This window comes from Echiichthys vipera, assembly GCF_963691815.1.
Source record: "Echiichthys vipera genome assembly, chromosome: 19".
Lineage (NCBI taxonomy): Eukaryota > Metazoa > Chordata > Actinopteri > Perciformes > Trachinidae > Echiichthys > Echiichthys vipera.
In genome coordinates, this window is record NC_139844.1 from 22,878,230 (window position 1) to 22,901,765 (window position 23,536).

General features: G+C 41.3%; 1 protein-coding gene across 1 annotated transcript in view; it reads right to left on the reverse strand.

The window, feature by feature from the left end:
- Nucleotides 1–23,536, reverse strand: part of atad2b (ATPase family AAA domain containing 2B) — a gene marked incomplete at its 5' end in the record, with an annotated part of 69,034 nt that overhangs the window by 2,127 nt on the left and 43,371 nt on the right. Inside the window, 3 exons of the mRNA XM_083933671.1 lie at nt 5,631–5,759; nt 18,736–18,866; nt 20,288–21,109. Coding sequence (XP_083789797.1) covers nt 5,631–5,759; nt 18,736–18,866; nt 20,288–21,109 — 1,082 coding nt within the window. The remainder of the gene's footprint in view (nt 1–5,630; nt 5,760–18,735; nt 18,867–20,287; nt 21,110–23,536) is intronic.

A 23,536-nucleotide genomic window follows, 5' to 3' on the forward strand; every position in this document is an offset into this window, starting at 1 on the left:
CTTTCTCTGGTTTCCGACTTTGACAGAGAGAGTAGCTCATGTTCACAAATGTTATATATATAATATAATATTGGAATTCTTTATTAAAGTGGAGTTACCCTTTAAATGTATTGAGTATTTTCTGGTTTTCATAGATTTGATAATTTAGTGAGTTTCTTCTTCTATCTTTGTTTTTTTGACAAACTTTAAGTTGGACCAAACAAGCAAACTGAATGTTTCATGTTGGACTTAAGAAGAAGTAGAATTCCTTTATTTGTCCCTCAATGGGGAAATTCAATTTTTCACTCTATTGTTATTTTTCATGTTACACACACACACAGGCCCGAAATACACACACAAGCACAGACAGGACCTATATACATGCAACCAATGGAGAGATGTTAGAGCGAGGGGGCTGCCAGTGACCGGTGCCCCAAGCAGTTGGGGGTTCGGTGCTTTGCTCAACAGCACCTCGGCAGTGCCCAGGAGATGAACTGGCCCCTCTCCAGCCACCAGTCCACGCTCCATTCATGGTCCACATAGGGACTGTGTCACCTATGGACTGAGCTACTGCCGCCCTTAAGAAGTTTTGATGTTTTTTAAAAAATGTATTTAATGACACATAAGACCCCTAAAGGCTGACCAGGAAAATAACTATAACAGATACTTGCAACCCTAACAACCATCAGGTTTCAGATGATTAGGTGATTTAGTGGGCTGTCATTTTTTGTGTTATAGCATTCATTATTTCGTCCTTTCAAACTGCTTTTGAGTGTGTGGACTGATTGAAAAGTCCTGCTGAATGCCTCGTTCATGCACACTTTTGTTGGCTGTAAAATGGCATTGAATTGACACGCTAACTTCTGATCCTGAGTACCGTTTGTAATCCTCATGCCCATAAAAAAGGTTCAAGGGTGCCGGAGCCCTCTGTTAATTGGAACGAGGAGTGCATTGGGGTCAGCTGTTCATTTGATGATGTAGATGTAATGAAAACTATACCCAGCATGTCTTCTGAATGGATTTAAAAGGTCACAGGACTGATGCTGCGCTGTGTACAGCCGTATGTTGGGTATTGAGGAAGATGAAAAAAGGAAGGCTACATCAGCAGAACTGTCTGGACCACATACTTTAAACGTATTTAGCGTGTTCATTCTGCATCACCCGAGCGTCGAACTGGAAACCTTGGACACCAGGAACAGGTTATTATAGATCTGGTGCACTCCATCTAGATGTGTATCGTTTTAAATTTACAGAAACGGATTGCTGCATAAGTGACAAAACAGATTTTTAAAGATGCTCTATTTCCATTGACTGCCATAGTTTGAGGATATAATTCTAAATACTGTCCGCAATTCTGTTTTTGAGATAGAGTTGGGGAAAATCTCCGTACCACACTCCGTTGACATGAACATTTTGTCATTTATTTTCATGAACCCTGGAGATTTATACGACGAGGATTTGCAGTAGACGTTTACAGTAAGTACTGTTTACTTATAGTATAGCACTTTGATGCACTGTGGCATCAACGTTTGATAAATCCATCTGTCAGTCGGAAGATGCAGTGTAGCAAACTTGGTGTCAACTGAGCAAAACGTGGGAGGAGAGTTTTACAGTTTTTTTGTTTTAAAATTATTGAGACAAAAAGAGTGATGGAGTTCATAATATGTGACATATTGGTGCATATAACCATTTCTGCTCAATAGGGGCTTCATTTTGGTTTTAAAGTCCAATATGACTGATTTGTAATTAATTTAAGTTTTAAACAATAGACAGTTGCTGTAGCACCACGGTCAGGACTGTTCCTCCACAATGCCAGTTGGGGAAGTTTGGCACTGAACCGGATCTGTGTGCAAACATAAGTGTTGTTTATCTTCATGCATGCAATCTCAGATTTACTTTTAAAAAGAAGCAGAAGAGGAGACCAAATGATGCACTTAGCACTTTATCATACCCCCACGACTATTAACACCCAAGATGTAAAACCCAATGAAGGTATGAAAAGTGAAGTTGACGTGACGGAATAAAAAAGTCAGCACTTTAGAAAAATTCCCTGAAAGCCGCAGCTCATCAGGCGCAGCCCAGGTTTAGACACATCTATGCTTTTAACACCTGCCTGTTGCCGTGTCTTGCTGTACACCCACACACCAACCCGCAAATAAGCTCTTTGGCGCCTTGCACCTGTGTGATCTCAAGTCTATCTGCCTGAAGGCCTATCACCTTGTCATCACGAAAACACAGCAGACAATCCACCAAGTCTCTGCAGCACCCAGCCTCTGTCTCATAACAAAGAAAGGCCTGTGGTGCTCTCTCGCTCTCTAGCATGAGAGGAAGTCGACCGGCATAGCAGGGTTTAATTCCTGTGTCGCTCAATAGGTAGAAAATGGCAAAGTTACAATTTAGGCCATCATTCTATGCCTTCTTTGAACCTGTCTTATCTAGATCCACCTCCGTTACTGATCTCCTCTATTTCCCAGGTGAAATTTTCTACAGCCCCTAGGGGAACAGCGTTTTCTGCAGTGTATGTGCAGGTTAGGAGAGCAAAAACAACAACACTGTGCTTTTTTCACCCCCCACAACAGAAAATGTGAGAGTCGAAAGAGAACAATCTTGTGTATTATGCCAAGATGAAGGTGTTTTTATCTCAAAGTACTGACAACAGATTCACAATGATGAAAGCTTGGGCTGCATTGCATTCTGTTCTACAGAGGCTACTGTCAATGGAAAAACAGATTTCTCAGCTTGATGATTTTGTCTTTATGCGATGACAACATTGGTACAGGATGTCTTGCGAGAAGGTCTCAAAAGAAGCCCTCGCCTGACATAAAAGCTGGATGTTAAAATGAATGCTCTATACATGCTCCAGATAGCTGCATGTGTCACAAAGGCACATCGTCTACGTTTTACTGCCTCCCTGCAAGATTAAGAACAAGACACAGTTAAATCACGAAACAGACTTAGAAATACGTGTTTTAGGAACAATTTTGATGTTGCTTTTTATATACAAGTAAGGAGTATTGGAGTATAGGAAAAGACCTGCAGGTCACAATCTTTAGTAATTAACAGACAAATAGGCAGAGAAATCACCAACTGTTGTGATGTTGAGCTCTGGTACTGCACAGATTCAGGTTTAAGGTCAAAGACTCTTACAAAGTCCTAACTTGCTGTCTAAGGCACGGCCAAACTGTAACACTGTAAATATGAACAAAGTCGGTGTGTTATTGTGTACAGGGCAGAGATGGTCCCACTGGCTTTAACTAGAAACAGGGTGAAGTCCACTGCATCTGCTTAAAGGTCAGCTCCTCTGGAAGACTGAGACAAGCCGTACCCACAGGAGGATGGGGCGAGAGTAAAGGAGACAAATGTATGGACACGCTCCATTTCACATGTCTCTGCAATGTAGACACAAACACCATGCGCTGCAGCATTACGTGGGAATGGCTTCAGCCGCCATGCTTAGTATATGAGGCATATGGATGTGTATGTGCCCATGTTTTCGCATTCTCTAGGGAGGAACGAGGAGATGACCTGCTGTGGAGCTGAGGTGTGTGTGAAACACAGGCAAACAAAACACGTGCCAAACGAGCTGACATTTCTGCTCTGGAAACACCAATTTAGGCTGGCAGTATGAGATGAACACAGAAGACACGCGCCCTCCTCTCCTCCACCAGCCGGCCTGTCAACAGGCGGCACCACCTGGCTGACTGCTCTCTGCTGCTTCCTCTCTCTGACATCATGACAGCCGGTTCTGGCTACCAGCACCAGGACGCTGCCATTCCTGGCCCCTCTGTCTGCACTGACATCCTACAGCAGCAGCAGATGACCAGATGGGATTCTGGGAAAGTGTCAGGCAGCCTTTATGTATGGGGCATTTTCAAGAGAGATTAAAAATGAAAATGCAAAAAAAGAAAAAGACCTCATGTTAATGTTTTTTTGTTGTTGATCCTTACTCTCAGATCTCTACAATATTTGCTATTTTTCCCCAAAGTCTGAATTAATATAACCCCATTGTAATATCTTTATTAACTTTAGGTTCATTTAGTTCAGACTTTCTCTTGGGAGGTGTTTTGGATTCCAGCTCGCAGTCTTTGACATTGCCTCACAACTGTCCCCCACTTATCCTTTTCTGAAGCAAGAGAACTGATATAAAAATAAATTCTTATCTTCTTAATTTCAACCCTGCTATTGATTTATACCATAACTGCTCAGCTCCACTTCCATGGTAGGTATCTATCCTCCGATAGAAACACCTAGCTGTGGTTTGTGTCATGACGCCTGTTACTTCTAGATACTATTACCTATTTTAGCCTATCTCAATGTGTGTGGATGTCTATATCGAACTTCCGATAAAAGACGCTGTGCACAAATCTCTTCTTCTCAGATATAATTTTCCCTCTTGCCTGGAATTATTGGTTCAATAAATGTTAGCAGTAGTTCAGAACATCACACTCAAGTTACTTTGAGTTATTCTGCTTGCATGATGTCAAATCTGCCGCACAGAATAAAAGGTGAAGACAGAAAATGTATTAATCCTCTGGTTTCTTCTCCTGACCATTTTGCTTCACTGAGGCCTTGCAAAAGAAATTCTATATCACATCTTTTGTACTGTAGACCAAGAGCGTCCCTTGTTACACAGGAGCATTAGAGGCTCTCACATTCACTTACAACTTAATAACGCTCCAAAAATCTTGGTGAAGGAAAAACTGACATAACAATTTTCAAAGGGCTCCCTTGACCTCTGACCTCAAGATATCTGAATGAAAATGGGTTCTATGAGTACCCACGAGTTTCCCCCTTTACGCACATGCTCACTTTACATTCCCATGCAGTTTGGGGTATTAAAAAAAAAAAAAAAAAAAAAGAAATGCCATTTTTTCATGCAGTATAAAGGTGTATGTGAATACTTGGGTCCCTAAACAGTCTTGGAATCTCATAAATTGAAGACTGTAACCGCAATTGTATTCTGTGTGATTATGTTAGTCCCCATAACAGACCTTTTCATAGTAGTGAGACTATCTTTTGAAAACTCCCTCTATAAAATGAGCTGTTGTGACCTCTAGGATAATCCCAGAGTCCAGATCTAGGGCATTCAGCGGGTGTATGGCTTTCCTAGATACACTGATAATAATTGGGTTTCTGAGCAAGTTCCAGAACAGAAGTTCTCACAATCTTATTACAAGAAAATGTGGTTCCTACAGAGATCTCCAAATGTCAAAAGTATTTGATACCAAATCACAGGATTTCTTTCTGTGGTGTTCCTTAAGGTCTTGGTGTCCTCGTGTGGTATTTGAGAGGGATTTTTGACCATTCTGATTCATATTAAAGAAGTAAAAAGTAAAATTAAGCACCCAATCTGTGTAACAAATGGCACCAACACAGCCATCGCTGCAACAATTTGTGAGATATAAGTGAGCATTGTAACGGCCATCACATACTTAAATCATAATGTTTTAAGCCCTCATACACTTCCACTTTTTATTTTAAATAATTAAGTTTTTGTTTTTATTTTTATACTTCCAAGCTGGACACACTAATTTTCAGGTTCCAAGCTTTCAGATGACGTAGGCCACTTCTATGTGGCATCTACTGTTGACCTGCTATCTACCCCTGAAGATCCCCTGGTAAGAGGTTAACACAGAATGTGCGTTTCTGACCTCCAGTAGCTGGGTCTTTTCATACTCTCTGCGGTGCTGGTAGATACACTGGCTGAGAAGGGAGTACAGTCTCTCCAGCTGCTCCACACTGTAGCCCTCACTCTTCTTCACCACCATATCCAGTAGAGCCTGGGGGGGGGGGGGGGGGGGGGGGGGGGGGGTACAAACACGTACATTAGAGATAAAGCATATAAAACTTGTTAAATTAGACTTTCTAGAGACACAAACTATATATTATTACTTAATATCCATAAGCATGTGTATGGAGGAACGATAATTAAACAGACAAGCATACAGTGCTGAATAACTGGTCACACAAGCCAAGCGTTGATGTTGGTGCATGGAGATGACGCATGGAGGTCGGCTCTATTCAAAAGCAATTAAGATCAGAGTGACAGCTAATTAAGGCTAATCATAATTAGAACCAAGTTTACATTTCACTGCTACTTTAATTAAAACATTCTGGACAGTCAAAGGCCTGTTTAATTGACCTGTTTCTCACATTTTACCCAAGCCAGAGTGTGTGTGTGTGTGTCTGTGTGTGTGTGTGTGTGTGTGTGTGTGTGTGTGTGTGTGTGTGTGTGTGTGTGTGTGTGTGTGTGTGTGTGTGTGTGTGTGTGTGTGTGTGTGTATATATGAGTTTCTATTTAAACACAGAGCTCATCAGAATGCATGGAATGAGATAGCAACGGTGCATTAATTAAAGTTACCATCACCGACACAAGGCAAACAGAGGAACTTCCACAGAAATTAAATGGTGTGTGTGTGTGTGTGTGTGTGTGTGTGTGTGTGTGTGTGTGTGTGTGTGTGTGTGTGTGTGTGTGTGTGTGTGTGTGTGTGTGTGTGTGTGTGTGTGTGTGTGTGTGTGTGTGTGTGTGTGTGTGTGTGTGTGTGTGTGTGTGTGTGTGTGTGTGAGTGTGTATGTGTGTATGTGAGAGACAGTGACCATGTGTTAACCACATAAAACCAAGGCAATGTCAAGATTAATAAGAGGCGGGTGTTTGTCAAAGCCTCTCATCAGCGGAACGTCTGAGAGATAATTACAGTGAGCAAAAGAAGAATTACAAATAGAAGGCAAATAGGTTAGCGTTGTATTAATCACTGCACTCCATCGGACTATGACTTCTGTTGAAATGACAGAGCAGTCGTCTTGATTAAAGTATCTGACTACAGCTTCACATCAACGAATACTCAGCCCTAACTTTATCCCAAGACGCACTGAGCGCATGGCCGCAAATTTAACCTTGAGAGCAATACTTTACTTTGTTGGGAGGTTTTTACTTTTCAGCACAAACACCTCTAATGGAGTTGGAGGGAAAAAGAAATTGAGTGACAAACATGAGATGCCTTTGGGATCCGCCATGACTGTTCAGCGGTTTCCTCAAATCTCTCAAGTGATAGATGATGAACCTTCAAAATAAAACGTGACACAAAATCGTGATGGAAACAACGTCCAAAATGCCACGTTTAGATGTTCAATGTAGTAGCGTTATACTTGGCCGTAGGGCTGCTCGGTCTATTTTGGGAAGTATTCAGATCACGATGACTTTGGAAACATTTAATGAACTTATTTTTAAATTATTATTTTTGACAAATAATTTTCTTTAACGTAAAATATTTTTCAACTGAAAGATTTAAAAATGTCAATTGAGAGAACAAAATATATACACACATTATTTTCTATATTATCTCATCTCATCTTCAACTGCTTATCTGGGGTCGGGTTGCAGGGGCAGCAGCTTTAGCAGGGGACCCCAAACTTCCCTTTCCCGGGCCACATTAACCAGCTCTAACTGGGGGATCCTGAGGCGTTCCCAGGCCAGTGTTGAGATATAATCTCTCCACCTGGTCCTGGGTCTTCCCCGAGGCCTCCTCCCAGCTGGACGTGCCTGGATCACCTCCCTAGGGAGGCGCCCAGGGTTCATCCTTACCAGATGATCCTGAACCACCTCAACTGGCTCCTTTCAACGCAAAGGAGCAGCGGCTCTTCTCCGAGTTCCTCACGGATGGCTGAACTTCTCCCCCTCTCTCTAAGGGAGACTCCAGCCACCCTCCTGAGGAAACACATCTGGCCGTTTGTACCCGCGACCTCGTTCTTTCGGTCATGACCCAACTTTCATGACCACAGGTGAGGGTAGGAACCAAGATTGACCGGTAGATCGAGAGCTTTGCCTTTTTTATACTATTACAAAACTAATCCATAAAAATAAATTGGAACATTTGATAAAGTGTTGTAGTACCACGACCTCCTGATAACTTTTAAACATGTACCCAACATTTTGGCAAACTATAATATTCAACATATTCCACTCAGTAGTAGGGGTGTACTGGAGTTATAATGCAAAACAAAACGAGAGAACAGTAACACAATAATACGGTTATTGTGAAACAGAATGCTGCACAATAACCGTTTTATCTTGATTATCTTGTTTTCATAATCACTGGAAGCAAAATAAAATCCTAATTGAAAATGAAACTTTGATTAACTGCCCGGCCCTACTTGGTTACTTAAATGTTATGAAGCAGCACTGATGATGGGCCCCGGAAAGTCTCCAAGGACAACCATCAGGCCAAACTGAGGCTACTGTTGCGTAACTATTCTTTCATCGCCCCCACCACAATGCTGACAGTAAAAGTAATGGGCGACAGGGGAGATTATTAGTGCTTGTCAGAGCGGGCACTGTTAAGAGTGTTTGCTTGCTTTAGATGTTTTGTTTTATTTGCATCACAGTAACCAATTACAACCATGTGAAAACAAGTCTGCTTCACACCGAGCACAACAGTACGAAGACTGAGAAATGACACCTGTTACAGGATTAGATACTAAGGGGACAAACAACATTTATGATGCCATTATCTATATAAATGTTTTAAGAATAGTACACTTTTAATAGGACATTAACTAAGAACCTAGTAAATAAGGAAACAAAAGAAGAAAAGTTTTGAAATCTCCCTTGTTTTGTATTGTTGTGGGAATTTTGGATATTTGTAATTCACCTTTTTAATGGATAATGCAAATAACTAACTCATGATGATATAATGGCACATTTGTGCATCTGTACCCTGTGTTAGAGACCTTGTGATGAAAGAGGTTCAGAATGATCAGAATTGTAATGTCTAAGGCATGTTTTTGGTTGGTCTAAAGACGTCACCCAACCAAGGCTATTCGTGTCCTGTCCCTCTAACTAAAAGACTGTGCGAGATTTGACACGTCGTCATTCCCTGCTAGACTCTAGGCTTTGTGAGGCTGTAGGGGTGAACGTATTTTTGTCTGCAGAGGAAAATACTTTGGCAAAATAAACCACGGAGAAAAAGCTGATCCTGTTTGTTGATCTTTATTGAAGAATCTATTTCCACAACAGTATCACGAAAAGAAAGTTTCTTTTTCCAGACTTGCCTTATTTGACTTCCAGAAGGTGCTTTTCATACCAAACTCAATAGCCTGGAAACATGACTTTAAAATTGAGTAGATAACACCTTTCAAATATTCACAGTTCCATAACTTAATCTGGCAGTGTAGGAGGATTCACCGGTAATATGTCTTTGACATTAAATCCTCCACCTGGCCAATCTAATACCTGTAGGTCCCTCGACAAATAAAGTGCGCATACAGAAGCTTAAGAAGAATTTCTCCAATATTCACGATTGATGCAAAGTGAAAGCGATTATTACGGCTGCCTTCAAAAGGCGCTGTCCACTGCTCTATATGGAGCATATTTTATTGGATTCTTTTCTGCTTTTATACAGTAACTCTGGTTTAACACCAAGAGAGATCTCAGGTTTCACCCCAGCCATGGGAGCTCATAAAAAAGGATCAACTGAAGCACATCACGCCGAGATGCCTATCTTAACAACACGGGAATAAAAAGTTTAATTAGCACCGTTACATCCTTTCTCACATATGCATAAAAATGTGAGTCTCTGTAAGACGCTTCTCTGACCTTCCTTTCATCCAACTGCCACTGCATTTCGTTCCATTTTTCATTATGTTTTCCATCTCTTGCTTTAAGTGCATTTCAATACTTTAAAGTGAGACTTCTCCCCTTTATAGTGCATCTTCTCGCCTGCAGCCTATTTCAATGTTTTATAGATGCTCTCCTAGCATCTTCTTAGACTAACACTTTTCCTGCTTTCCTTCCAATGGATTTGTCTTTTCATTCTCTTCTTGTTTGTGTATTTCCTCCCTTGCACCCTCTCTCTTTGTCCCCTCAATTTATTCTCCTCTGTACTGTTAAGCAGCTGATTGCAGCAGTGTACTTCCGAGCCTCTGTCAGCTTGATCAGGATGGCTGTGACAGTGTGGGGTAAATGGTTAGAGTGTGTCTTACACGGGCTCAGTGATTGAGTGAGCCCACTGCACACAAAAGGGCAGTAATCCCATGCGTTAAAGACTGCTACTGACATGGACCATTTAACCTCACCCCCTCTAAACTCCCTGTTCCATCTTTCCCCTCCCCATCTTTACTCACATCCTTTTCTTTACTCACATCTCTATCTTTCCTTGTGTCTCTTAAGACCACAGAAGGAGCTAAGAAGGCTCGGGATAACAGAGGCTTTAGGGAACAAAGTAGAATAATGGCATATGGAGTTACTGTATATTAGTGCCAAATTTTCTCCCTGCGAAAGAGGATTTGATAACAAAGAGAGATTTTGTAAGTGTTAACGTGCAGGATTTATTGTAACACGATGCAGGCTTATTGGATGTACAGTGCGGGGGCAACGCCTGACATCCGGCGCCTCTCTCACGCACCCGATGTCAGTCATTCTTCTCCGCTACCGCTAAAGAGAGGTGAAGAAGTCCCTCCCTTTCCCATGGAAGTCGGTGCATCCAGAGCTTAGTCCCATCCAAGACAATTGTGATTGGTTTAAAGAAATACAAACAAGCCTTTGCCAAGACATTTTTACCCCTATACCAGAATGTTGAGGAATGATGTAATGTAATGTATGGGTCTGCCAATGCGAGAATACACAATGACTTATTAATACTTACTTTATGCTCATGTCTGATAATTTGTGCAGAATTCTAACCGGATAATTACGCTATTTAAATTTCAAATTAAAAATGTAAATCACTCCTTTCTCGCCAATATAAGTGGAACAAACCAGAGGGGATACATGTGACTGGAGCGGGACTACACTCTGCACCAACACAAGTCCTTACACTGTGTTATAGCTTTGGTATCAGTATGTCATTATTTCTTATATTCCTCCACCTTCCAGGTTAGGATCACTGGGAGATAATACAGCCACCACTGGTTCTAGCTGTCTACATCTTTCGAATTATACATTTATGCTGTTCTACGGATTCTCAAATGTTCAAATGTGTGCCCTGTGCCTTAATTTGTTATCGCAAGGTAAAGAAACTTCTACATCAGTCTACACTGATTCTGTGTTACAGAACACATATTTATATATCACTGCGAGAATCTCAACCACAGGGAGTCGGCAAAAACAGTATTTTCCATTGGTGTCGAGTTGCTCTTTACACAAAATTAGTAAAATGTCATGGTTAACTCCCACCACAGTCCCATATTCTTCCCAAAAAACTGATACTGCCATTTATGTAATCACAAAATGTTGACAGTAATTGAGTTCTGCACTTTAAGTTTTCAAACAAACAGCCTGTAAACGGTCACACATGCAGACTAGAGGCAACTGTGATATAGTTGAGGCTCTGAAGGATGCCTCACTAGCTACGTGTGTGTACGTGCGTGTGCATATAAAGCGATACCCTTAGTAGTAAGTGAGAGAAAAGGGTTATCAGGCAGTGAGGGGGGGGAGACGAGGATTTGAAACCCAACAGTCACCGTCACCAGGGACACTATTAAGCCTTCGATATCTGCCTCTAAGAGAACAATTCACCCTGTTCTTCCTGTTTAAACTTTTATTCCTCCAACACTAGAGAAGAGAAAGAATGAATTATAAATTATTCGGCTTTGCTTGTTACCACAAATACCATCATTCCCTTAATCAAGGCAGAGTGTGGATGTGGCACTAGCGGATGGGCATTTGCGGGGAATAAAAAAAGATTTCAGTTGCAGTGGCAGATAATGAGGCTTACAGGGCACTCGGTCACACAGGTAATGCAATATAGATAGTGTTATAAGGGTCAGGGACGATCATGACAAATCATATTACCATGGTCTCAGCACATTAAAATGAATGGTTATCCCTTTTGGCTGGGCATGTATAAACCTGCCGGGGTTGACGACTCCTAAATGGTTGGCTTTACATCTCCCATCAAATCACTGGCAACTTCTCAGCCGTTTGATAGCTGTGCAGCCTCTTTATTGTATAGAGGAGGAAAGGGTCATTATTTTGTCCTTGTCCTTATTTTGTCCATGAAAAACCTATATTTAACCCACTGATATCGTTCAAGGAGGCCATTATTAATTTACTTGTGATTTTAATATGTGGCCTAATATTTATTTATTCAAGTAAAGATGTTTATACATTAGAATCTCTGTGTATTTCAATATCTATGTAAGTCTATTTGTCACCAAGCTTCATCAGTGACACTTACAGCCCCCATCTGAGACCCAGTCAGACCAAATACATGAAACAAAAAGTAAGGTATGAATAAATAAGTGAGAAATAAAACCGTTTCCATGTTCACTTTAGGGCAATGATCAATGAATGAGTGTAAAGCTCAGAGATTCAGGTTCAGGGTAGTTACTAACCCAGGATGAGGTCACAACGTCCTTAATCCTGGTTTAATGATTGGCTTATCGAAACACTTCTTAAACTTAGTTTCTTTTTGACTTTGGACAAGGGAGTAGACTTCCAAGTTTATATTTCAACATTAAAATGTATCTTATGACATATCTTGGTAATAATAAATTAAATAAACACTAAGGGAAGCAAGTTAAGATCGCTTGTTTAGGTTACGTGTAAAAAAGAAAAGTCTTCTCATATCATCGGATCTCCCAAAGAATTGATATAATTCCATTGTTTTTCAACAAATTTTAATATTTAACAATTTGTCAATATGTAGTACGCAGTATGGAAAATCTCACTGCCACATTTCTGCATACACGTCCTACTGTATAACACGTTTCCATAAAGCAGGGACTTTCTCATTTAGCATTAACATCACTGAAGAACATTTGACATAATCTTTATAGCTGCCATTACTTAATGCAGCATACTGCATACCGTCACATACTGACCAAACCGCCTCATCCATCTCTAACATTCTGGTGTTATCAATCCATGCCACATTACTGATGTAATTGTTTGACATTAAATCCGGCTCTGCCATGATGGCATAATGCAACCGTGTCAGCAATGTGATTGTCTAAGAAACACATTTGCCAAATCAACTCTCAAATATTAGAATAAAATGCATCACTGTTGGATTGCGCTACACTGTCCAATTAGAGAGTAATTACTGTCAGTAATCTCTTATTATTGCCAACTGTTCGCCACTCAAAGTCAAGGCTAGAATAATGAGAAATGTAATAAATGATGAAGCCACCTTTACCTCTCCATTTTCAGTGACAGGCAAAGGTTTTAAAGAATAATGGAAATTCTATTCAATAAAACAGATAAGTATGAGAAAAATATGATGTTTTGTAAGTAGGCTAGAGGAAAAAATTTGAATATTTCATATATTTGAGACAGTAGAGATCAAATATCACAAGGTAAGGAAAGGAGGAGAAACTTGCAGCGCTGATTTTATACAAATAACCTGAAACGCAACTCTGCGTACCCCGGCAAAATCAATGCACCCATGGCATAGGCGAAAAATGAATGTAGGAACAGTTAGCATTAGGGTTAAGGTTATGGAAAGGCGACCAACTATGGATAAACTGAGGGTAGATCTTGAGGGAAATAAATGTTATTTCATCAAATGTCCTTTACATGTGTAATGCAAACAGTGTGTGTTTGTGTATGTAGTGGAAAGAGTGTTTAACAGTGTAACATGCTGACCGAGCACTAAGCTTATTACACTGTCAGTTATGCATCATGAGAATATGTTTGTATACAAACACATAAAGCCTGGAAAATAGGATCCATTTAAATAAGCCGCTGCTTTAAGCTCTGCATCACATTGTTATCACAGGACTTTAAGCAGCCGGGTGATGGGGCCATAGCAAAACCTGTTAACATGAGTCGCCTTTTATATTTATTATCACTTTGTGCTTTAATTGGTAATTCAAAGCAAATGTAAGACACTAACTGGCCAGAGAGTAATGTTCGTTGGATCATATTTCTAACACTTCATCCACCGTTATATTGCTTTTATTTTACCCTGACTCAGATTCCCACCTTGACAATTAACTTACAAATGTAATAACACCCTAATGGTATTAGATGCCCTCCAGCTGCTGCAAAATGTGTCTATCACACAAATGCTACTGTATAAAGTGTTTTTGCTTCCAGTGGTAGACCAATACCATTGGCTGATATTATACTTACCAGGGCTGACAAACGTAAAGCCAAGCATTTAAAGAAAATCTTCTTCATGTACTGTATAACTTATGAGCAAAGAATCCCACACGATCTGAACCTTTAGCTTAAACCTTTAGGGTTGAGTGGGATGCATGAGGTGTGAGAACTGCAAAAGGGTGAAATAAACTACCCGTAAGGCTTATCAAGAGGGTGAACGACTTAAAGAAGATACAAGAGACCGGTATGTTCATGCTGTGTGAGCTATTGACATTTCTGGCCCTCGCACGCACGGCCAGCAGGCACAGCTTTGGAAGTGCAATTACATGCAAATAGCCACATTGTCAAGGCCATCAGTGGGAATGAATGAAAATAAAAGAACCACTTCAAATGCTATCTTTTTTTATTGACAATCAAATGCTGGTCCAGCTCTCCTATTAAACCATTCTCTGTTGAATAGACATGTGGCATGGCTACTTTGCCAGCGGGCCCCCTGCTGTTATTAGTACGAGAAATGAAGGAAAATGACAAACTGAAATTGGGCCATTTTTGTTGTTGACAGTCTTCTCTAAAACAGGAAATCCTGACGTGCTGTAATGGCTAAGCATCAAGCCAAAAGACTCCATACTGTGCCAGCAACAAGAAACACTAGCTCTTTCTAGGCAGCTGCAAAAGGAAACAGCAGAGCGGGCGATAATATGTGTGTTCTTGGTAAAATTGGGAAAAATTGCTGAGCCAGATTGCAGATGAGAATTTAGCAACAAGAAATCCAATCATCAGCACCACTTCTTTCAGTCCGTCTGTGGACAAGTGTCTGATAATTGATGAAAGCAAACGGCTGATAATGAGACATTTTGGAGTAGTTAGAGAAGCAAGCCTTAGGACCTATTTATATTTATTCATGCTGAGGAATTCATTTTGATCTAGACAGTATCAAGCAGCATTTCAGTGAAACTGGCAAAAGCACAATTTGGTTTTACAAAGTGAATCAGAGCAAAGAAACTGTGCCATGGCTCTGAAAGGCAGGATGAAAATACTAAAACCTTACAACTTCTACTAATAATAATCTCTGTCCTACAGGTTTTGTGTATGGCGTCTGTGAACAAACTCATAAAACTCTGATGGTATTTTATTCCATAGAGATTTCAGAGTCCCTTTCATCAAGTTGCAAACAATTAATATGACTGAAGGAAGACTATAACACTTACTGTTGGACCTAATACACACCAGGCAGCATGCCAATCCCAGTCCTGCAGGCAAATATCTGTTTAAATGGTGACTCTCATCCTGCGCACCGGATATTCAATTTGTTCCGTAAGCCTGGGATGAAAAAGCAATTATTCACAGTCCCCTCTTTTCACGATCTGTTTCTTTAAGATATCTCCGTTCTTCCCCCTACCAACACATAAACATCCAGATTAGTGCTGCGTGTGGCTGCTCATAGGGGCAGCCAGTTGAAGCACTAAGTTTAGGCCAACTAAAAATCCTGTCAATCAGTTTGAAAGACGGAGTCAGGTTCGCAAGACAAAACATCCCACTATCCCCATCAAGCCCATGGGACATGGGTAAAAGCCACTAGATAATGGCTCGATAGCTGGATGTCACTTCAGAGCATGAAGGAAAGAAGCGAGCACATGTCAGAAGAACACTTCTTTTACATCAATTACACTACAGAGTGCCCTAAAACCAAGCAACCCCCCCACACGATCAGTGAGAAGTGCTGTCAGGGGAGCCCACTGAGCCGAGGCTCCAATTTACACTTGGGGTATTAGGTGGGACCCTAGTGTGACTGTGAGAAAAAAAAAAAACTGCAGAGCTGCTTCATATGCTCTCTGTTACTTGAACATATCCTGGGACAAGTTGGCGGATCTAGTGAGGCAGAGAGGAGCTCATGTTTGAGTCATAACCTTGTTTCCTTCAAATGTCGTAGGAACAGCACCTGTAGATTGAGGAATGTGAAAGTGGTCTGCCGCTGTAATTGGCTCCCCCCCGTCTTAAAGCAGGGATACAAAATTGATGTTTGAAAGATGAAAAGGGTAGAGAGACAGTGGCACGGCCATAGGGTGAATGGGAAGGAGGGATAAGCCTCAGAAGTTATCCATCTGAGAAGGGCAGTGTGACAGCATCAGCTCCAGAACAGACCTATGGATGTAGAGAAGGCTTAAGGCCGGTCATCCATGATTGAGTTTCCCCATCCTCCAAACCTCCAGTCACATTCCACAAGAAAAGTAGGTGCTGTCGCCTCGGTTCTGTTGGAATAATGGGGGGACCTCTAATTATCCATTTACTGATTCGGTTTAACCCTTTCTATGTTGGGAAGCTATAAAAAGAATGGAGGACAATGGGATGAATTAATGCCAAGTGTGCAAGGTCGCCCAGATGAGCACCATACAGTGCATGTGACAGGGAATGGCAGCAAGAAAATGTGATAACGGATCCATCTACCTCAGCTGGCTCCCTTAAGATAACATTAACGGTTAGCCTTCAAAGTGAGCAAGCTGAGTGTGATTGTCAGTGTCATTTTTAACACAATTCTAACCCAAGGACAGAAACGCTTTTTCATTCTGCTGCTTTTGTGTATTAATGTCTGTATACAAGAATGGATTCAACAGTCCATAATGGATTCAACAGTCCATAGGAGACACAGCGTGACCAGTGTAGAGTATAGAAACGAACGACAGCTGTTTCTTTTATAGAGGGGAGGAGAAAACACTCAAAAAAAAAAAACCTTCACCCACACTGCCAACAAAATTTAAACAAGCACCCGTGTGAACTTAGATGAGTCAAAAACAAAAGCATATTGGTAACATTTTGAGAGTAAAGCTCCTCTTTTCCATAATCACGCTCTAATTAGTCAAACGCAAACTGTGACAGTTTGCCACAGCTGGCTGTTGGAATCAATGCGTCTAGATTTAACGTCTTATCGACTGGTGGGATAGGGAAGTGTTTATTTTTGCTGAAACTTTCCACATTCATCAACCTCCCCTTATTAGCCTTAGTACTCGACATAAGAAGTGAAAGTGTTGATATGTGGATACACTGTCACTCCTGGGTTTTCTGTCTCCAAGGTTGCCTGTAGCTACATAATTAGTTTTGCCTAATTATTTTATTTGTTCAATCATTTTTTGGATGTGCTACGATGTTCTTCGTGGGCTGAACCACATCAACACTAACTGCTGAAATAACTGAATACAGAAAGTAATAACACACTAAATTTAAATTTCTGTGATCATGCTTTCCCCTTAAGAATGTTCATCTTCCTGTTAGCAGATCACCGCTTTGATACAGATCACAGTATCTGTTAAATCTGCAATCCACAGTCAGCTCACAATGCCAAATCACCCCAGCTGTTACATCCTTCATGGTGGGAATTTGAATGATGAGCGTGCAGAATTGAGCAAGATGGTGATGGGGCACGCACAGGGGTTTTAAAAGGGGCTGAAATCTAGGTGAGTCACATGGGGTTAGATAATGTTTAAGCACTAGAGTGGCTATAGGTGTTTTTTCTAACCATTCAGTGAATGCGATCCCCTACGGTCAGTGGCCTGACGCAGATCTCTGGGTGAATTGTAGCTTTGTATGAAGCTGCTAAGTCTGAAGTAACTTCCTTTCAAAATACTATTTCCCAGTCCAAATGCTTTGTCGAACAAAACAGACAACAACAGACAAACATGTGCAGCTACGCCAAAACATGTGCAACGACTACGATCACTTCTTTCTTCAGTGAGACACATTTTCATCGATAAGAAAATGGAAAATTGAAAAATGACTATTACTTTGGTTTTTTTAATCAGACCTGTTCAAATAGCACACTGGGACAAAGCACTGTGCCACTGTAGAAATACATGGCTTGGACTAACTTGGGCCCGGAAATAGTATTTTGAAAGGGTGTTACGTCACAACTTTAAAGTCGAATAGCTTGTTGGTCCGCAAAAGTTTCCCCTCCCTGTGGAGGATATAGTTTTTCGCCCCAAGACTGTATGCGTGCGTGTGTGCATAACCTCCAAATGGATTCAGATTTGAGCCAAAGGACAGATGATTCACTTTTCATGCAAAAGGGGGGTGTGGCAGCAGGGTGATTGCACATACACACACAGCTATTGTGAATTTGTGCTTGTTAATTAAAAAGGCTGACCATGTCAACAAATGCTGCTGTCACACAACAAAGGGACTGAAAAAAGAAAGGGTTGGAAATCTCTGGGTCTAAAACAAAACATCCTTTGAGAGAGCATTTGAATATGAATTGACATATATTACACAGTGCTGCCAAAAGATAAAGGGTTCATACTGAATACATAAATAATCAACAACAATTTCATTTCACATCACTTTGAAAAGATGCAGCCATATGCGCACATTCCACTTGCTTGGCAGTGATATAACATAAGCATTATATTTAAAGTGCCTCCACAATGAAATACTACACTACAATTTAGAGAATTAGTTCTTACATTAACATCTTCTCGTGTGTTAAGCACAGATGTTACAGAAAACATTAATGCTGGCACCAGCAGGGAACCGGCACGACACTGACGCTGCTACAGTAAATGAAAATTCAGCCTTTGTCGACTTTAAGATTTACACCTGTGCTTTCTTTAGTTTCCCTAATGTCCCCATAACATCATGAACTATGACCCCAAAACAACAGGAGCCTTTTTAGACTGACAATTTCAAGTCACTAATGGGCAAAGTAACTGATTCATAGAAATATTTACCGAAAGTCGCTCATGGTCAACCACTAAGGGAGGATGTGGAGGGACTGGTTGTAGCTCTTCCTCCGTCCTTTCAGCAGATCCCGTCGGCTCCTCCGACAGGCTCATCTCGCATGTCATGGCTGTGAAACCCCCTACGAAATGACAAACGGATTATTGATGGAAGAAGGGTTAACAATGAGGGTTATAAAGAATGAATACAGTGTGATAGCAATCAAGAACAACCTACAATGCATGGGTGAGCTAAACTTGAGACCTATTTGACATTTGTCATGGACCACAGAATAACACAAACTGGAGTTCAAAGAAAAACAAATTCCATCTGCCATGGCTACAAGATTAATGAAATACTCCAGTGTGTGAAGGGAATCTATTTTAAGCTACTTGCAGCTACTGAGGGCACAATATTTCACATCTGGCCTCTTTCCTGTCCATTTATAACAGTGCTCAAGAAATGCTCTGATGGAAACAAAGGACCTGGCCCAGCTCGTAATGGCAGTGGGGGTGGAGTAGCAGAGCTTTCTGTTGTTTGAGGAGCCACAGTTTGTTTGTGTTCTGTTGGCTGATCGTGCCATCCTCTGATGGCTTCTCCATATTCTAGGCGCACTATTACCTCAGCTTTCCAGCTGGCCTCTACCCGTCACAAGCCAGACCACAGGCCCGTAATCAAACACATAAACATAATGGCCTATCTCGAACTCAAATACTACACAACAATAGAAAGGGCATAATGGTTCATGGCAAGCGAAGAAAATAAAATGGCAAAGCAAGCTATCACTTTGAAACTTTTATAGACAAAACATTTCAGGACACATCAGAAGGGGGCAAGTGTATATATTAAAATACACTATCTGCTAAACTAGGGGTTATATATATTCTGTATGACTTATGCTACATTATTCATGTCCTCTCTCCATTTTAAAAGCTAAACCGTGCGCACACGAGAAGAGCTGGGCGATAATCAAAAAAGCAATCTATCGTCTTAATTAAGAGGTTGGCAAAGTATGACTGGATATGTAAAAATTAACAGAGTCTGTGAACCTGCTTAATTGCATATCTACTGTGAAGATCCTCTAATTAGCAAGTAAAACGAAGAGACCAAAACAAGTAGATGAAAAGTATTCTCTTTTAAAAGCTCCCTTGAGATACATCTCAAACTCAGAGAATCAACTATTGAAAAATATTGCAATATATATATATACTGTATATATATATTACTTCCAAATATTTGTAAAATGACGGATGAACTCCGCAAGTTTACCTGTGACCCAAAAATCACTAACAGCGAAGCATTACTTGAAATACACCACGCATGGATCCCTAAACGATTTAGATGTTAAGTTCTGTGTATTTGTATTTTCAAGGAATGCTCAAGACATTCAAACATACCAAAACACACTTGAGATAGAGAGAGAAAAGGCTATGTGTTTTTATTGTCCTATTCAAAGAATTTCCTCTGAGGGATGAATTAAGTATAATTGATTGATTGATTGATTGATTGATTGATTGATTGATTAAAGCTGGATCACAGAAAACTCTAGATCTAGCTTTATACCTTCTGTATCTTGATCTTCCTCGACATTTTCTGCTGCTGCCCTTCCGTCCTGGGGAGGGTGCTCCTGAGTTGGATTGCTCTCATTTTTGTCCTTGTGCTCTTCCTGTTCTGCTTTATCAGAGCCCTCAGCCAGGCTCTGCGAGTCCAGGCTGTCCATTGAAGCATTACCATTCACACAGTTCGCCTGTGATACTAGGAGACCCTCTGTGTGCTTAGATGGGACCTCAGCATCTGAAGATTCGGACATTTCAGTCAAAGGCTGGAAGTCATCCTGCTTGGCCTGGTCATCCCCTTCTGCCTTTGGCTGAGGACTGCCACTAAGGCAAAGCAGCTCAGTATGTTTCTCGGTGTTCTCAGGCTCTGCCTCTTTGGCTGTAGGCTCTTCCTCCTCCTCCTCCTCCTCCTTAGGTGTTGGCTCTTCTTGGGCTTCGCTGGCATCTGGAGGTGCATCTGGGGGTGCATCTGGAGGTGAATCTGGGGGTGCATCTGGGGGTGCATCTGGGGGTGCATCTGGAGGTGCATCTGGAGGTGCAGCGGGAGGTTCAGCGGGAGGTTCAGAAGGAGCAGCAACAGGGGGCTCGTTGGAGCTCTCCTCCTCAGTGGAGGGGACATGGGGATGGTGGCCATTGGGCTGGGGACCCATGGTATCACAAGATGATTCCTCATCCTGCGTCAAACAGGAGTCACTTGGCCCTGCAGCTTCCACCTCTGCCTCAGGCTCCTCCTCCTCCTCCTCTTCCGTTTCCTTCCTGTATGTCTTCTTCTTACGGATGATGCCCCGCCCCCAAGATGGCCGCCGGCGCATCTTTCGCTTTATATGATCTTTGATGGAGAGAGAGAGAGAAACGTTATTAATTCAAACACTTAAAGAATTCACACAGTTTCAGAACAATTAAGATAAACTACAACAATGACTGTTCAGACAACTGATTCCTTTAAACCATATTCAAACAATTCTTTACCTTAAAATGTCAATACACAGCCAATTACCACCCTATTAACAACAGACAAAAAGTCACTTCATGACAAAAGCCCAGTACATAATTGGACATGTACATTTCTGTCCAAACATTTCTCTGGAGTTGTAGATCTCAAGAAGATTAGACAAGACAATGCAAGAAAACAAAACAACTTTATGTTAAACACTATACTGGGAGTTCAAAGGGAGAAACGTTTCCTATACTTCTAGCCCACTTGTTTTCAGGACACCTCCCCACCCCCTTACTGTACAGTATGTCTATGTTTTTTCATGCATTGTACACTTCCTTCGGGGACCAATATAAATATGAAAGTTGACACAAACCATATCTTTTTCCTCACGTTGTACCATAGCAATTTAATTGCATTTAGATCTGGACATTTGTTCTTCCTCAAAGAGTAACAGGCAGTGGGTTTCACATATTGCAAGAGAGAGGAAGGCAGAGACAGCAGCCCTGCTACATCATGGATGTTGGACACTAATGACAACAGATGGTGCTTGGTGTTTTAAGAAGAAGGGGGAAAACAGAAGCCTGCTCTCAGAGTGCAGTAAAAGTGTCATAGCAAGCAACCAAGAATGCTAAATGTAGTGAAACTTCAACTTCATTTAATGCTTTCCCCAAGCCGACACTAAGATACAGAACATAGCAACAAATCCAGAGAGGAGAGCAAGCATAGCACAAGAATGTGAAAGATAAAACACACAGGGACCACTATGAGTCCATTTCCTAGGGACACAAGCGTTTGAACCTCACAATGAGTGGCATTACCATGACCTGCACACCCGAACAATTAAGAAACCTTTTGGGGCCTTGCCAAAAGGAATTTCCATTTTTAAATAATCTGTTGAGTCACATCAGACAGTCTTCGACATTGAATAATTCAGAGCACCAGCGGGATAAAAACAGTAATACCTTCATAAAGCAACAATCTCAAACGGCAATAAAAAAGGTCCTGTGTGTGTAAATGAGCTCAGATGTGGATATGGACAATAGATCACAGTGGACTCAAAATCCACGAAGCCCTAGCCATTATAAATCCGTCAAGGGCCACTGGAATGAGGAAAATATGCAATTGTGGAATCTTATGCAGAATCAATAATGCGTCGGCCTGGTTCTCAAAGGCCTAAATGGAGAGGAATACATTATGTCATTCAACAGAGATAGTACTTCACTGTATACTCCCTATATACTTTGAGCAAAGCTTTTGCCTTAATACTGCAGACAGCCTCCATTGTATAATCTGTATCTGTAATACATTCCCCACAAAGATATGAATAGGCAATATCTGACTGCCTGCTTGTTGTCTGTCAAATCTCCTCTCCCCCACAATGCTTTTAACCAGGGATCATCTTTCCATTCTGAAGATGTGATTATACACACTGCGCGTACATCCGAGGAAGGCAGAAAATGAAACCTCATGTTAAGTACTTGTTCGCGACAGTAAGAAAACAATCACACAAGTTGAAAGTTAGATTTTGTCTCTGGCAAAAACACGACAAAAAGGGGATGATTAGTCATCCAGTGCTTTCTGATAAACTCAGGGCCCTCCTTTTTAGTAACTGTGTTCTCCTGTGACCCTCTTAATGACAAGTCACGCCTTTCCTGTCAGCCACAACCGGCACACCAGACAGCCCAGGAGGCAAAGGAGTACATTTGAAGCCAAATAGTGCTGCACAATTATTGCAACAAACAACAATTATAGTGGCTATGTTTGGGGTACTATATATTATCACACACACTTTCAAAGACATTTCAAAAGAGTGCTCAGTGAATGTACTGAAGTGCTGGCTTGAATTATTTGTTGTGCTCTTAATTTATAATACACAGTATTCAAGCATTGCTCAGGCTAGGGGGACTAATGGATCCCTTTCAAATACAGCTATGCCAATTTTGTACGTACAAGACAATAACAGTGCACCACAGAAAAGGTCTACCGGTCTCCGGTAAATATCTACAGACCGGTATTTGTGAAATTTAAAAACGACCGGTGTGGAACTGGGCAGTGTACCCTGTGGAGAAGGCCACCGGAGTTGGAGGTTCAAAGAGACATTGAAAACACACACACAAACCCCTTCCAAGGCAAGCTGCAGATATGGGCTGTCTGTCCACTGGCCATCATGCCCACTTTGTCACTGACTCTCTCTCTCAAGTGGATACAGGCGCTGCTGCCAGGGGAGTTTTAAGGTGGGATGCAGTTTTGGTTTTTGGTTCCTTCTGATCTGATCTGGAAGGGGGAAACAGCTGTAGGGTAAGCTATGAAGCACAAAGA